The following is a 14232-nucleotide window of genomic DNA, read 5'->3' on the forward strand; positions in this document are numbered from 1 at the left end:
ACAGCCTGCACAGGCAGGTCCTTCAAGAGCAAAATGCCTCTCTGTGTGGTCTACAATATTTTGGGTTACATTGCACTGAGGCAGGCAACTCTCTCCAGGCTCAGAGGGTCACTCCACTAAAGAAATGCAGATATGACTGAATGACTGATTACAATAGTTTACCATAGCTGGTCAGATTGATTCAGTCTAATAATGATGCACATGATTGGCGCGAGGACCTGTGCTGGAATGATATGCAGAGTCAGGAGATCAGTAAATTCTTTATTAACCCATTGTAAGCAATGGCAGGATGAACACTTTGCTGTCCTAACTATGCTAACTGTTGCTGCAAGGCCATCGTTGTGAAATTGGAAAATTCATATCACTATACAATAATTACCTTAAAGAAGAATGATAACTGTGCTCCCTGCCACAGCCTGTAATTTCCTAATATCTTTCCACACTTCTGCACCCTGGAGCAACTACCTCCAAAGAACAAAGTGTATGAATTGCTGAAATCCTTCGGAGTGTTTGCCACATAGCACTTTAACATGTTCAGACAGCTCTGTATTAAAACTTTTTTTTCAGTTTCTGCTATGGAAAAAAATAAATTAATAATAAATTAACAATAAACCAAACGAGGCAAAATGAAGCTCTTCCTGTAGGCTGTTTTGGCAGCAATATCGTAACATCTCATTCCTCTGATAAATGTTGCGGCTCGTCAAGTTGACATTGCTTGAGGCTTTGTATGGTTTCATTTTAAAAGGCTCTATGTATCCTGTGTGCCTGTGTAGTTGGCAAGGATGTAGTTCCTAATATGACTGATGCTACCCGATGTATCTGTTGTGATGCCCCTATTCTTTTGGAATGTATTAGTTAATTACAGTGCAATTTTATATACAATATGTACTAGTTTTGCATATACCCCAGCCCATTATGGACACAGGGTTCCCCTTCGAATTGAAGGGCTACACTGTATACATATTCTCCTACTATATAAAATACCTTTTCATCACACATGTAAATTTTAAGTGTGCTGGGTCTCCTGGTCCTGTGCAGATTCCATGCTTGTGTGCTCTGAACCTACCTGTCATGGTGCAGACAAATGTACAGTTTTCAACTGCCTTGTTTTTGTCAATGATTCAAAACTACAAACCTATCAAACACGCGGTACAAATAGAAAAAGAGAGTGTGCGGTGCTTCCATGAGGAAAGCATGATTGTCACCATCAGCATTAGATAACAGAGACCGCAAATTTCAGCTGTGGGACAAGACATCCATTACTGCACAACACAGCAGATGGATAAGAGACCACATCACACACTTGACAGCCTATGTCCGTTTACCTTGTAATTCAGGGCTTCTATCTTCGGTGTTCTACTCCTTTAGGCAACGTGATTCTCACAAACCTGTTCTTCATTTGCATTGCTCCCTAGCATACAGGCAAGTCATCTTCTAACACAGCGGTTCCTTATTCTTATTGAATTATTTATTTTTAACAACAGAAGCTCATTTAAATCCCATTAGGTGAAGTTCCTCCCCAGCCAGCCACCCACACAAACACACATGGACAGCACTGAAAACACAAGCGCTTTGCTCACCCACCAAGGACAAGACTGAATCAGATGTTAGAGGAGTCTTTTTATGGCTACCAGAAAACTGCTGTTACAGGGAAAAAAAAAAAAAAAAAAAAAAGAGGCAAAGCCTTTGTAAACTGACTGGCAAAGGGCTCTTGGTCTAAAATCCATGCCGCTGAGGTCAGACCCTGTGACATGCAGATAGATGAAGACTGGCTCTGAGCTCTGTGGTCTCAGTACAGCACAAGTTGTAATACGCTGGCTCTCCAGTTATTTACCTGATTGAGGGCTACATAGTAGCGCTGCCACTTCCTAAATCTGGAAATGAAACATTCCACAGGGAGCATCGCAGGTCTGCACAGTGAAGGCTGCAAATTGACCAGACAACACTTCACGCAACACTATTTCAGAGACCTTTAAAGCCTCTTTAAATTCATTCGGACTAAATAAGTTGCCCTATAAAACCCTTACCTCACCCAGTTGGTCAATGTCAGTCAGAGTTCACCTCCGAGTATAGGTACATTTATTACAGTGCAGTTTATTTAGGTACACATTTTCTGTTGCCGTGAGGTCTACAAGTACAACATTAAAAATAAAAATATGCTTAAATGGTTTAAAAAGAATTAAGAGCAGACCCACAACGGCACAGTTGTACGAATCCTGAAATTTAAGGCCAGCTATCTCAAGCCATAAAGTTTTATCCAACACTGGAAAACTTTGTGCAGATTTACACACATCTGAAAACTGACTTGTGAGCGGAGCAGCTCTATGGGTCTGGCTCTTCCCGGACACCTGATCAGTACTGTACCAGGAGGCATGCATTTTCAAAAGTCAGTCCTTCACACACATACTGTACAGTAAGTAACCTGTACTATAAATGTTGGTGTACGTTATGATAGCGTATTCCTTAAGCTCCCAAAAAATAATAGTTTCCCACATAAACAAATCTGAACAAAACATGCCTCAACAGCAGAACTCCTTTTGACAGGACCCAAGGTCGGCTGGCTCTTCTTACAATGCAAGTCAAAAATCAAATCTGTACTGGCATAGGCTTCAGATGTTTTGTAAATGTATACCATCGATTGCGGTTGACTGAACAGATTAGCATGAAAGATGCACAACTAGTGCCTCAGTCCAGCTGCTTCTCTAGATTTTAGCTGAGCCCAAAGTAATTTGTTTTTGCCACACACACTTAAACTAATACTTAGAAATTAAACAAAGTCTCTTCATTTCCTAATGCTAATAAACTCCCAAACACAACCAGAGATGGAAATATCGCTCCTATTGCTATGTTTTACTACAAGCTTAATTAGCCATAGTGTGTACAGGTAAAACAAGCTCAGGGGGATGTTGTTAAACTCTTAGATAAACCGGAACAGATCAAACTGCTATGCAATGGGTCTACTTCCATCACTGCACACACTCGCACACATTTCAATGGGCAGCAGCTGGAAGGTGGGTTGAATCACATATTAAAAAACAGAAACAAATCAGCTGAAAAGCAGGTCTTTCATTAGAAGAATGAGTTTATGAAATTCAATAGAATTCAACAGGAAGTAGCCGTGTGAGTTCTACCCATTCTGAAGTCTTTCAGTGAGCTGTATTGTAACCTAGATGAACACACAGATGCCCTACAGTACTTCAGCTGAGACACAAAAACAAATTAAATGCTTATCTAAAGGACTCAAAAGAGAATAGCATGCTGCTCCTGTATTCCACTTTCTTCACGTCAATCCATCCATCATATGGCAATGCAAAATTAAAATGGACATTGCCTGTCTCCTATCTCGCTCATCGACATCATGGTTACAAGTCAGAATAGCCTGTGTAAACTGCATTTACTCCAGCTGGTTTCCGCTTCCCTTATCTTTTATTAGTCTGTTGTGTAGATAAGCCACAGTGAAACCCTGTTTTTATTTTCTTATTTAACTGAATGAGATGGACATATTGAGATAACTATTCTGCAAACCCTTTGTACGTATATACGGATCATCACATACAGGCAGCAGGATACCACTGACATGTGCTTTCCTGGCACGCTGCTTGTGAAGGACTTTTTTTGTACCAAGCGCCCACCTAAAGGTTATCTCGGGTAATGATTTGTCCCAGTGTCTCACCCTGATAGATACAACACAGGAGGTCTAACACTGGGCAGAGCCCAGCCCTTCTGTTCCTGTTAGACACAGGCCGGTATTGTACACACAGATGTGACATGACCACAGAATTCACGTCGCTCCAAGACTCAGACCTTTTCAATTAGTCTGTAGGAGGGTTTGTTGCTAGATGCCTGGAAACCAGCACTTCAAAAAATGGATTCAAGTGCACCCTAAAAGAACGAAAACAATACATCTTACAAATTCACTGTTTGTCGCATCTGTATGTCTGTTACATAATACGTTACCATTTTACAATATTCATTTTTAAAATACAAAAGAGTTTTGATTTGCAAAGCAGATTTATGACAGTAGTTCTGGACTGCATTTTTTTTTTTTTATTCCTTACAAAAAGGCAAAACTGCTACAGTAGACCAACTATGTTATGATAGAATTTAAGAACCGGTTTAGAAGAAACATTTTATAGGAGAAAAAAAAAAGAACCCAAAAACCACACAGAGCCTAAGCAGATATCCTCCTATGCACCTCTGTAAAGTTTCATCTCAGTATTCCATTATTGATTAATTAATTAACTGGACTTCAATGTACTGACACACAAGAGCATACCAATGCGTAAAATCTGTAGCGCTGTCAATTAAAAAACAAAGGTTGTTTGTCTATCTAAAAATCAATGTAACAGTTTAGGAGAAATCAGGGTAACATGACTTGGTTAACATTAGGGAAGGTAAACAAACACACAAAAAAAGAAACCTGCTGTTCTGTCATCTGTATTATTGGACAGGAGTTAATGTCAAGGCCAAGGTCACTCAACATATCTCTCTAGAGTGTTTGCAATACCTACAGATTTTCATCCAATATGACAAACAAACAGTGTCTGGGGTACAAGCAATTCATTCATCAGTAGCAGGAGGCTTGGAAACACAGACAATCCACACAAGCACTCTGCTCCCAGGGGAGTCATTTTAAAACAGCTACAGAGGCTGCAATCAGCCTGTGCTGAAACACATCGTTTAGCAAGCTACATCTACTTAAAACTATAAAATAACACATGCATGTTTGCTTCGACTTTCTTTAAATAATCTGTCTACATTCTAATTTGCCCTGATGTTTCTGAAGATCACAAACAAGTTAAAAAAAAAAAAAAAAAAAAACCTTTATTTTCCTATCTGCAACATGCTTTCAATTCAGCTACTTGTTGTCCTGGAGATATTGTCTTTGTTGTTATGGTCTGAAAGCTCTCCAGCAGCCTTGTTGAACAGTTGAGCTTCTTCAAACCCTTGGATTGTGTTTTTCTAATGTAAGGCAACACTGCTTTCAACTAATCCACCAACACGCTGGATTTAAAGCCAGGGGGTGCACTTAAAATCCAAGACAATGCTGCAACCATAAATAGGTCACTTATGTACGGGAATAACCACGGTATGCAGCCCCAAGGAGCTGCCTTTGGGAGCAGGTCACCGAAGCTTCAGCTTAGTTTTTAGGTTGTCACAATGATGCTCAGTTACTACCTGACGCTATGAAAATGAAAGGGACATGTCAATATGAAAACTAACTTGTGATTCAAAGGGATCGCTACTGCTAAACCTCAAAATGACCGTCTCTAAAAGGTTCTTTCTGATGTACTGGGACTGCTGGTCTATTTAGGACATGGGCTTTTATCCTGATGTGTTTGATATTGGCCTGTACCCATAGGTCTTCTTGATTAATTAATTTTAATAGGATTTTCCATTTCATTTCTAAAGCAGCACTTAAAACGGTATTATTTTAAATGACTCAGAAGGCTCATAATCCTCTGCATCATTCTTGTAACAAAACACTGGAAACCCTCCTGGTATAACTTTATGGGAGGTGAGGGTTGTAATTCTGATAAGGCAGCTCTGTGCTATTACTGTTTATGCAGTGTAAAAGCACACACCGCATGTCTGGATTTCAAGGTGTTCAAGACACACAAGGGCTCCACATACAGTAACAGGCACCAGTGACAGTGCTGCTCACAGGGTAATAAGCGGGTTAATGTAAATCACAACAGTTATTATTATTTTATAGAACTAACCCACACTTTGAGATAACAAAAGCCTGTACCTACAGTAGCAGCCATTCAGGATTCAAACATGGCCTCAGTCTGGTCCAGAAATGAGTACCGAGTCATTCTGCCTCATGAGCCACTGACCCCTGTGCATGTTCTCTGTGACTCTTCTCAGTAATGGCTGCTGTGCTCTTCGTGTGAAGCTGAAACTCACCTTGTCACGGAGGTGGTGCTCTGCTGCTTCAATATTGAGGGGGTCATCAAAATTCAACAAATCCTTCAAGAAACACAAACCACCAGTCAGAATTTTCAACAGGACAGGCAGGTTTTTTGTGATGATTTTTTTTGAGCAATCATTTCCAATGCAGAGGTCCTTACCTGCTTTAAAACTGACCGCAGCGACAGGCAGGTGTCCCGAGCCGCAGAGGTCAATTATATACAGGAAACGTACCAGAGGATACTATTAGGCTCTATTTGGAAACTAATTGGTTGACACAACCCATGAGGTTTATAATCTAGTACTAAAAAGAGTTCTCAGAACTGATTACTCAGTTAAGATCTCTCTTTCTTATAGTTGGAAATTAATTTAAAATAAATAAATACCTGAAAAATAAACAATTATGTGACTACATATGTGCTAGTGCAGACAGACGGAAGAGCCTCAGGTGGTACAGTATTGGAGTTGCATATACATACTGTGCACTGTTACAGAAGATGTACACACTGTACGCTGTAAGCCTGCAAAAGGACAGTCTGTATCTCTGCTTACAAAGGTGCTGAAACTGGCAAACCCATAATTTACAATACGTAGAAACAAGGTCTTATCATTCACAGCAATGCCTCTGCAGCTGCACATCACTTTGCACACTACAGCTGGAAGCCAACACTGATAGTTTACAGATTTAGTTTACAGACAGCAATAATGACAGACACGGTGTGCTGAATGTACTTTGCTAAAATGCTAGTTTGTGCCACTCTCCTCGGTTGATGGCAAAAATGATTCAAATGAGGATGTCAGGCTGACTGGCTGCTGTCAGATGTGAATTTCTGCAGCAGCATCCTGCCATGGGATGCAGCTGAAAATAGTTATCTGTCATACCCTAGAGTGCAGCATCCTTCTGCTTCAGTCAGTGTAGAGGCCAGAGCAAGGGCAGTACGTATATAAAGATGCTGTCTTACCTATAGAGTACAGCAATGCAGGGTGTCTGCGAGAAATCTCCCAGTCGACACAATATATATATATTTTTTATATATATATAACATGCCTTTTAATTTTAGGTAAAATGGATGGACGAAGACAGATGATCAGATGATACAGATCGTGTTTGAGCTGAGCAGTATTTGGTAAAGTGGTGTACCTACCTAAAAGTTTGGCATGGTACACTTGTTTATAGTGTATATTTACTGTGATTTATCATGGTTTGTCACACTTCTTTGTTTGTTTACAATGCTTGACTATGGTTTACGACATGTTGTTTTAGGAAACTTTAGTAGTGTTTTATGTGGGAGATTACTATATTCATATATATATATATATATATATATATATATATATATATATATATATATATATATATATATATATATATATATATACACACACACACACATAAACTAATGGCACTGGTTGTTGTTTATTCAACAGGAGGGAATAAGACAGATAAGAAGAGAACAGTGATCCACAGACAAGAAGAAGGTTTTATCCTGTGGAGTGGGCGATTTAAAAAAGCTCCAACAACCCTCTTTAGAGAGATACGACCAACACTTACAATCCCAAAACACGCATGTAAAAGCACTAGCATACTTAGCGACTGCCCCAGCATCAGCTACGGCTAGCTGCTGTTACATCACTTGAGAGACAGCTGCTGCTTTGCACGGCAGGGGACAGCAATAAACCACTGTGTAGGAATAAAGATGAATATCCACAGTAAAGCTGTACAATGGCATGCTGACACTGAGTAGTTTCTTATTCGTTTTAGAATTGTAATTGCACTAATGATGATTTGGAGCCGACAGCTTTGAGAATGTAGCCCACAGTTTGAGTCGTTAGGGTTCACAGTGGGATGAATCATTACACCCCTAATGCTCTCTTGGTGAACGCACAGTTCAGGAACACTTTGCTGTTTGCATACTATGGGCTTGATTCTCACAGTTATTTGCTCCAAATCATATAGTTTGAAGTACTATTGCAATAGCTTTTATTCTCTTACTTACAGTAAATAACGAATTCAGTCCCCAAACAACGTCCTGTAAAACAAAAACCAAAAAAAAAAAAAAAAAAAAGGAAAATAGGAATTGAATAAATAATGACAGAGAATAATACAATAAACAATGTTAATGTTAAACTCTGTTGGCATTGACAGAAACCTGTATCCTAGGTTGAATGAGGAGACAATAATCAGAAGGTGCGGAAGACACAACTTTAATGTGTGGAAAACAAGCACAAGCAGAACCATTATTTTGCGGACAGCACTAAAATACTCCTTGAGCTAGATTCTTTATTGCAATTCTAAATTAGGGCAATCCTAAACCATCAGAGGTACTGTAGTAGCCTGCATTATATGTTTACAGTAGCATAACTCCCTAGGCAGTTTGACAGGCCAGTCAGGCATGACAGGGCGCTTTTTTAGTAACAATATTTAAAGTAAACAATCTAAAAAAAAAAAAAGTTAAAAAAAAAAAAAAAAAAACTACACTCAAAAGCATGCCTCACATTACCAACAGAACCCATGTATAAGCCTTGGGAATTAAACTCCATTCTAAAAAGGTTAATCCTTTCAGTTCAGCCGAATATCTTAGTCCTACTAAAAACGATGTGAACGCTGAAGCAGCTTAAGGGAGTAAAGACCAGATCTGGGGCTAATATTCTGCAGGGCAGGAGGGAAGGTCACTCAAAGCACAGGTAAAGGGCTGATCTGCTCAGATAACAGAACAAACAGGAGTAAATGTGGGCTGATTTTGAGTGGGCACAAAAGAGCCTGCAGTATCAGACCAGCCAGTATGGGTTTCTATAAAAAATAAATAAATAAATAGACAGAAAAACAGTTTATTATTAATATTTCATTAATATTTCAAATGCAGAGCTGTAAAAAAATAAAATAAATACTGACTTCTTGGTATGAGTTTACTCGCATCTATGCATTTATTACCCTTAAACCAGCTACAAGCTCATTTATTGCACATATTTTAGTGGTACAACTATTATGAAACTAAGTCAAATAGACAAATCTTTCAGCTAGTGCTGTCTTCAGCACTAACGTTTCAACTAATACCTTTGGCTGTGGATGTTCCTTTATAAAGAAGCTTCATGCATTTTGTTAGCTTTGATTTACTTGTCTGCTTGTAAGCTGCCTCTGTCTTCAATGCTCTGCAACCCGCTAACCCATGCAAAAGTGTGTGGGTATAATGAATGTATGTGTACAGCGCAGTACACAGGGAATGCACAAGAGTATAATAAAGCACAGCACAGAAAACACATTGCTGGGAGTAATCCTATCAGGGCATGGCAACTGTCCAGCCTAGCCTTGTCTCTCAGATCTGATTTAAATAAGAATGCTTCCGCTGTGACGTGACCCACATGGGGAATGATTTCCCTGCCGGACAGAGCGGCGCTGACACAAATAGTGGCAGTGCAGAGTCAGTCATCATACGTCAAACAAGGCTTAATGGAATCGAATCGAAGAAAGCAGACCAGGTGAAAACCTACAAGCCGATTCTAATGGTTCACAGGGTCTACAAAAGGGGGGGGGGGGGGGGGGGGGGGGTTTTCTGTAGTTTTCTGTAGAGGCTGAAATGAGAGAGGTTATCTATCTTAATCTTATCTCAGTGGAGCATTAGCATCTTATCAGTTGAAGTGGGGCAGCGGTTTGTTTGAAATGATTCAGAATGCTGAAAAAAACATATTTTTTAAAAAGTTGCCATTTACTCAAAGGGTTTGACTTCTGCTGTGATGCATCAAGGCCCATGGTGTTAAAGTGAAATAGCTGTTCAAGACTGATTCATCCAATAAAATATCAAAACAATTGTGTGACATGTGGAAGAAAATATTGTAGGAATGTGTATAACTAAGCAGGCACTAATGGTAAGCAATGCATGTTGCTGTAAACCCTAGAGACTGTTCAGTAACATATTAAGTTAGAAAATGTGGACGGCAGAGTCAGCACATTTTTTGGACTTTATTTTAAGCATTTACAGGTTAAAACACAAATCAAGCATAACCACATGACTTCACCATTCTGTTATTTGCATTGTAGGGCAATGCAATGGAGATAAAAACAAACCAAAGCACTAACTCACTATTCATTGTATTAACCGCACAATCAGACAACAGCTGAAATAGTTTAAGGTTGTTGCTACAGTACAAGAACACTACTTGACCTTTGTGTAAAGGGAACAAAAAAGAGTACGGTGATACTGCTTTATTACTGTTTATCAGGGCTTCCTACACAGACTGCTCTCCAAATCACCTAACTGAGTTCCACTTCTGCTGACAACAAACACATTTGACTTTTTGCAGTCTGGTAATGCAGTTTCCTGACATTAGCAGAGTTCTGCGCCTGGCGACTGGAATTTAGTTGTTCAATTTCAGCTGAATGGCATGTGGTCTGTCTTGGAAGAGACAGACCAAAATCCCTGCAAAATAAATTCAGAGAGCTAGGAAGGAAATTAAAAGAGAAAACCAAAACTGTGGTATTTTCTGGTATACTACCCGCACCTTGCAAAGGACCATATGGACAGCTGGAAATAATTAATCAAAACGAATGGCTGAAGACGTGGTGCACACGGGAAGGCTTCACCTATCTTGATCATTGGACCACATTCTACAACGAGGACTATCTGTATAGACGGGATGGACTGCATTTAAATAACAAGGGAACTAGTCTACTCGGAGAAAAGATCCTCGAGCAGGTTCGGAAGCATTTAAACTAGAAAGGAAGGGGGGAGAAATCAACAAAAAAACAGAAGGGAGACCGCATCAAAACAAGAACAACAACTCAGGTAAGACAACCATTAAATGTATTTATCTAAATGCTAGAAGTATCAGAAACAAAATTCTAGAACTTGAAGCTACTGCACTAACAGGTAACTATGATGTGATAGGTGTTACAGAAACGTGGTTATCTGAGAGTGATGGGGACGAATATAATATTTGTGGGTATACACTGTATAGGAAAGACAGGCAGGACAGAAGAGGAGGAGGGGTAGCGCTATACATAAGAAACAGTCTTGAAGCCCAGGTGTTAAACCTGGACAAAGAAAATAAAACCGAATCAATATGGGTCAGAATAACAGACAAAAATTCAAAAGGCATAATAATAGGAGCATGCTATAGACCGCCAGATTCAGACGGTGAGCACAATAATCTGTTATACAATGACATTAGAAATGTGTGTAGCAAAGGAGAAGCCATACTAATGGGGGATTTCAACTTCCCCCAAATAAAATGGGAAAACCCGGTGGGTAGCGCGAAGGATGAAATAGAAATGGTGGAAATGACAAATGACTGCTTCCTAACACAATTTGTGAAGGCACCCACTAGAGGGGAGGCATGCCTTGATTTAGTCTTTTCAAATAACGAAGATAGAATAACTAAAACAGAGGTCAGAGAACCACTGGCAAACTCAGACCACAACATGGTCTCATTTGAAGTGTTTTTTAAATCCCCAAAAGTAAAGACTAAAGCTAAGGTTTACAATTTTAGAAAAGCAAACTATGAAGGTATGAAACAGAGACTAACAGAAGTAGATTGGAGTAAAATAGAGAAAACACCCACAGAAGAAGGATGGTTATTCTTCAAAAATGTAGTACTAGAGGCGCAAAACAATTACATCCCTAAAGTAGACAAATCTAAATGTAAAACTAAATTGCCAAAATGGTTTAATAGATCAATTAAAAAAAATATTCAGCGAAAAAAGGCACTTTACAGAGCATTAAAAAAGGACCAAAAAGAAAGTACGCAGAAAGAGTACACGGAACTGCAAACGCAAGTCAAAAAGGAAGTTAGAAAGGCCAAGAGAGAAATAGAAATGAACATTGCTAAGGGAGCTAAAACCAATTCCAAAATGTTTTTCCAATATTACAACAGCAAGAGAACATTCAAAGAGGAGATTAAATGTTTAAGAGATACAAATGGCAAAATCGTAGAGGAAGAAAAAAAAATAGCAAATATGTTAAATGATTACTTTTCACAAGTTTTTACAAAGGAAGATACTGACAACATGCCCCACATGTCATCCAGTTCCTATCCAGTTTTAAATAACTTTAGCATAACTGAGGCAGAAGTGTTAAAGGGACTAGGAGCTCTTAAAATAAACAAATCCCCTGGGCCGGATGAGATCCTCCCAGTAGTACTCAAAGAAATGAAAGAAGTAATTTACAAACCGCTAACCAAGATCATGCAGCAGTCTCTTGACACAGGGGTGGTACCGACAGACTGGAAAATTGCAAACGTAATACCGATCCACAAAAAGGGAAACAAAACTGAACCAGGTAACTACAGACCAGTAAGCCTGACTTCTATTATATGCAAACTTATGGAAACTATAATAAGATCCAAAATGGAAAATTACCTATATGGTAACAGGGTACTGGGAGACAGTCAACATGGTTTTAGGAAAGGGAGATCGTGCCTAACTAACTTGCTTGATTTTTTTGAGGATGCAACATCGATAATGGATAATTGCAAAGCATATGACATGGTTTATTTAGATTTCCAGAAAGCTTTTGACAAAGTCCCGCACAAAAGATTAATTCTCAAACTGAATGCAGTTGGAATTCAAGGAAACACATGTACATGGATTAGGGAGTGGTTAACATGTAGAAAACAGAAAGTACTGATTAGAGGAAAAACCTCAGAATGGAGTGTGGTAACCAGCGGTGTACCACAGGGATCAGTATTAGGTCCTCTGCTATTCCTAATCTACATTAATGATTTAGATTCTGGTATAGTAAGCAAACTTGTTAAATTTGCAGACGACACAAAAGTAGGAGGAGTGGCAAACACTGTTGCAGCAGCAAAGGTCATTCAAAATGATCTAGACAAGATTCAGAACTGGGCAGACACATGGCAAATGACATTTAATAGAGAAAAGTGTAAGGTACTGCACGCAGGAAATAAAAATGTACATTATAAATATCATATGGGAGATATTGAAATTGGAGAAGGAATCTATGAAAAAGACCTAGGAGTTTTTGTTGACTCAGAAATGTCTTCATCTAGGCAATGTGGGGAAGCTATAAAAAAGGCTAACAAGATGCTCGGATACATTGTGAAAAGTGTTGAATTTAAATCAAGGGAAGTAATGTTAAAACTGTACAATGCACTTGTAAGACCTCATCTTGAATATTGTGTGCAGTTCTGGTCACCTCGCTATAAAAAAGATATTGCTGCTCTAGAAAGAGTGCAAAGAAGAGCGACCAGAATTATTCCGGGCTTAAAAGGCATGTCATATGCAGACAGGCTAAAAGAATTGAATCTGTTCAGTCTTGAACAAAGAAGACTACGTGGCGACCTAATTCAAGCATTCAAAATTCTAAAAGGTATTGACAGTGTCGACCCAAGGGACTTTTTCAGCCTGAAAAAAGAAACAAGGACCAGGGGTCACAAATGGAGTTTAGAAAAAGGGGCATTCAGAACAGAAAATAGGAGACACTTTTTTACACAGAGAATTGTGAGGGTCTGGAATCAACTCCCCAGTAATGTTGTTGAAGCTGACACCCTGGGATCCTTCAAGAAGCTGCTTGATGAGATTTTGGGATCAATAAGCTACTAACAACCAAACGAGCAAGATGGGCCGAATGGCCTCCTCTCGTTTGTAAACTTTCTTATGTTCTTATGTTCTTATGTTATGTTGTCTTCCTGCAGAATTTGTAATTTAGTGTCGAAGGAAACGTGTCTGATGAGCATGTGTCATTAACAAGCCCTGGACTACTGGACACAGCAGTAGTTTCATTGTAGAATTCACAGTCCCTTGCCCCTATGTGAAACTATATCTCATATGAAAGATAAAAAGGGTAATTGTTTTCTACCAGGGTGTGTTATCATTTACACTTCTATGAAGGCTAGCTTATTAACTGGCTCATAAATGACAGCAAAATAAATATTCTACAGATCTGCGTGCACAAATATATACATGGAAACATTCTTTCTTAGATTAAATTTGGGAGGATAAAGACACACAAAACAGGAACTCTAAAAAGCATTTAAGCTTCTTTCAACAGCAAGCTTTTTTTTTTTTTTTTTTACAGTATACAGTAGATGCCAGTTATTAGCAACCCTAATAAAGACAACTTTCGGTTATTAACAACATTTTCCCAGGAACCAATCCCATCCCATAGACTTTAATGTTAATGCAATACTGATATTAGCAACTGCACGCCGCTTATTGACAGCTTTGTTACTAGCTGCCAGGGCTACAGAGCGCACTTGCATGGTTTATGCACATGCTTCATGCAGCTTTTATAACACACTGACGCAACTGCGTATTTGCGGCTTTGAAACTGGCTGTGAAGCTGCATGCAAAATTCAGAGAGATTT

General features: G+C 39.1%; 1 protein-coding gene across 3 annotated transcripts in view; it reads right to left on the bottom strand.

The window, feature by feature from the left end:
• The window catches only part of LOC121322463 (NEDD8-conjugating enzyme UBE2F-like), a 50901-nt gene that overhangs the window by 3021 nt on the left and 33648 nt on the right, over positions 1-14232 (bottom strand). For 2 of the 3 annotated variants that reach the window (XM_041262496.1, XM_041262497.1), the window contains exons 8-9: positions 7911-7943; positions 5911-5973 (exon numbers count right to left, since the gene is read on the bottom strand). In XM_041262496.1, coding sequence (XP_041118430.1) covers positions 5911-5973; positions 7911-7943 — 96 coding nt within the window. The remainder of the gene's footprint in view (positions 1-5910; positions 5974-7910; positions 7944-14232) is intronic. The other variant, XM_041262498.1, reaches the window with a different exon arrangement.

The sequence above is a fragment of the Polyodon spathula genome, chromosome 10 (assembly GCF_017654505.1).
Source record: "Polyodon spathula isolate WHYD16114869_AA chromosome 10, ASM1765450v1, whole genome shotgun sequence".
Classification (NCBI taxonomy): Eukaryota; Metazoa; Chordata; class Actinopteri; order Acipenseriformes; family Polyodontidae; genus Polyodon; species Polyodon spathula.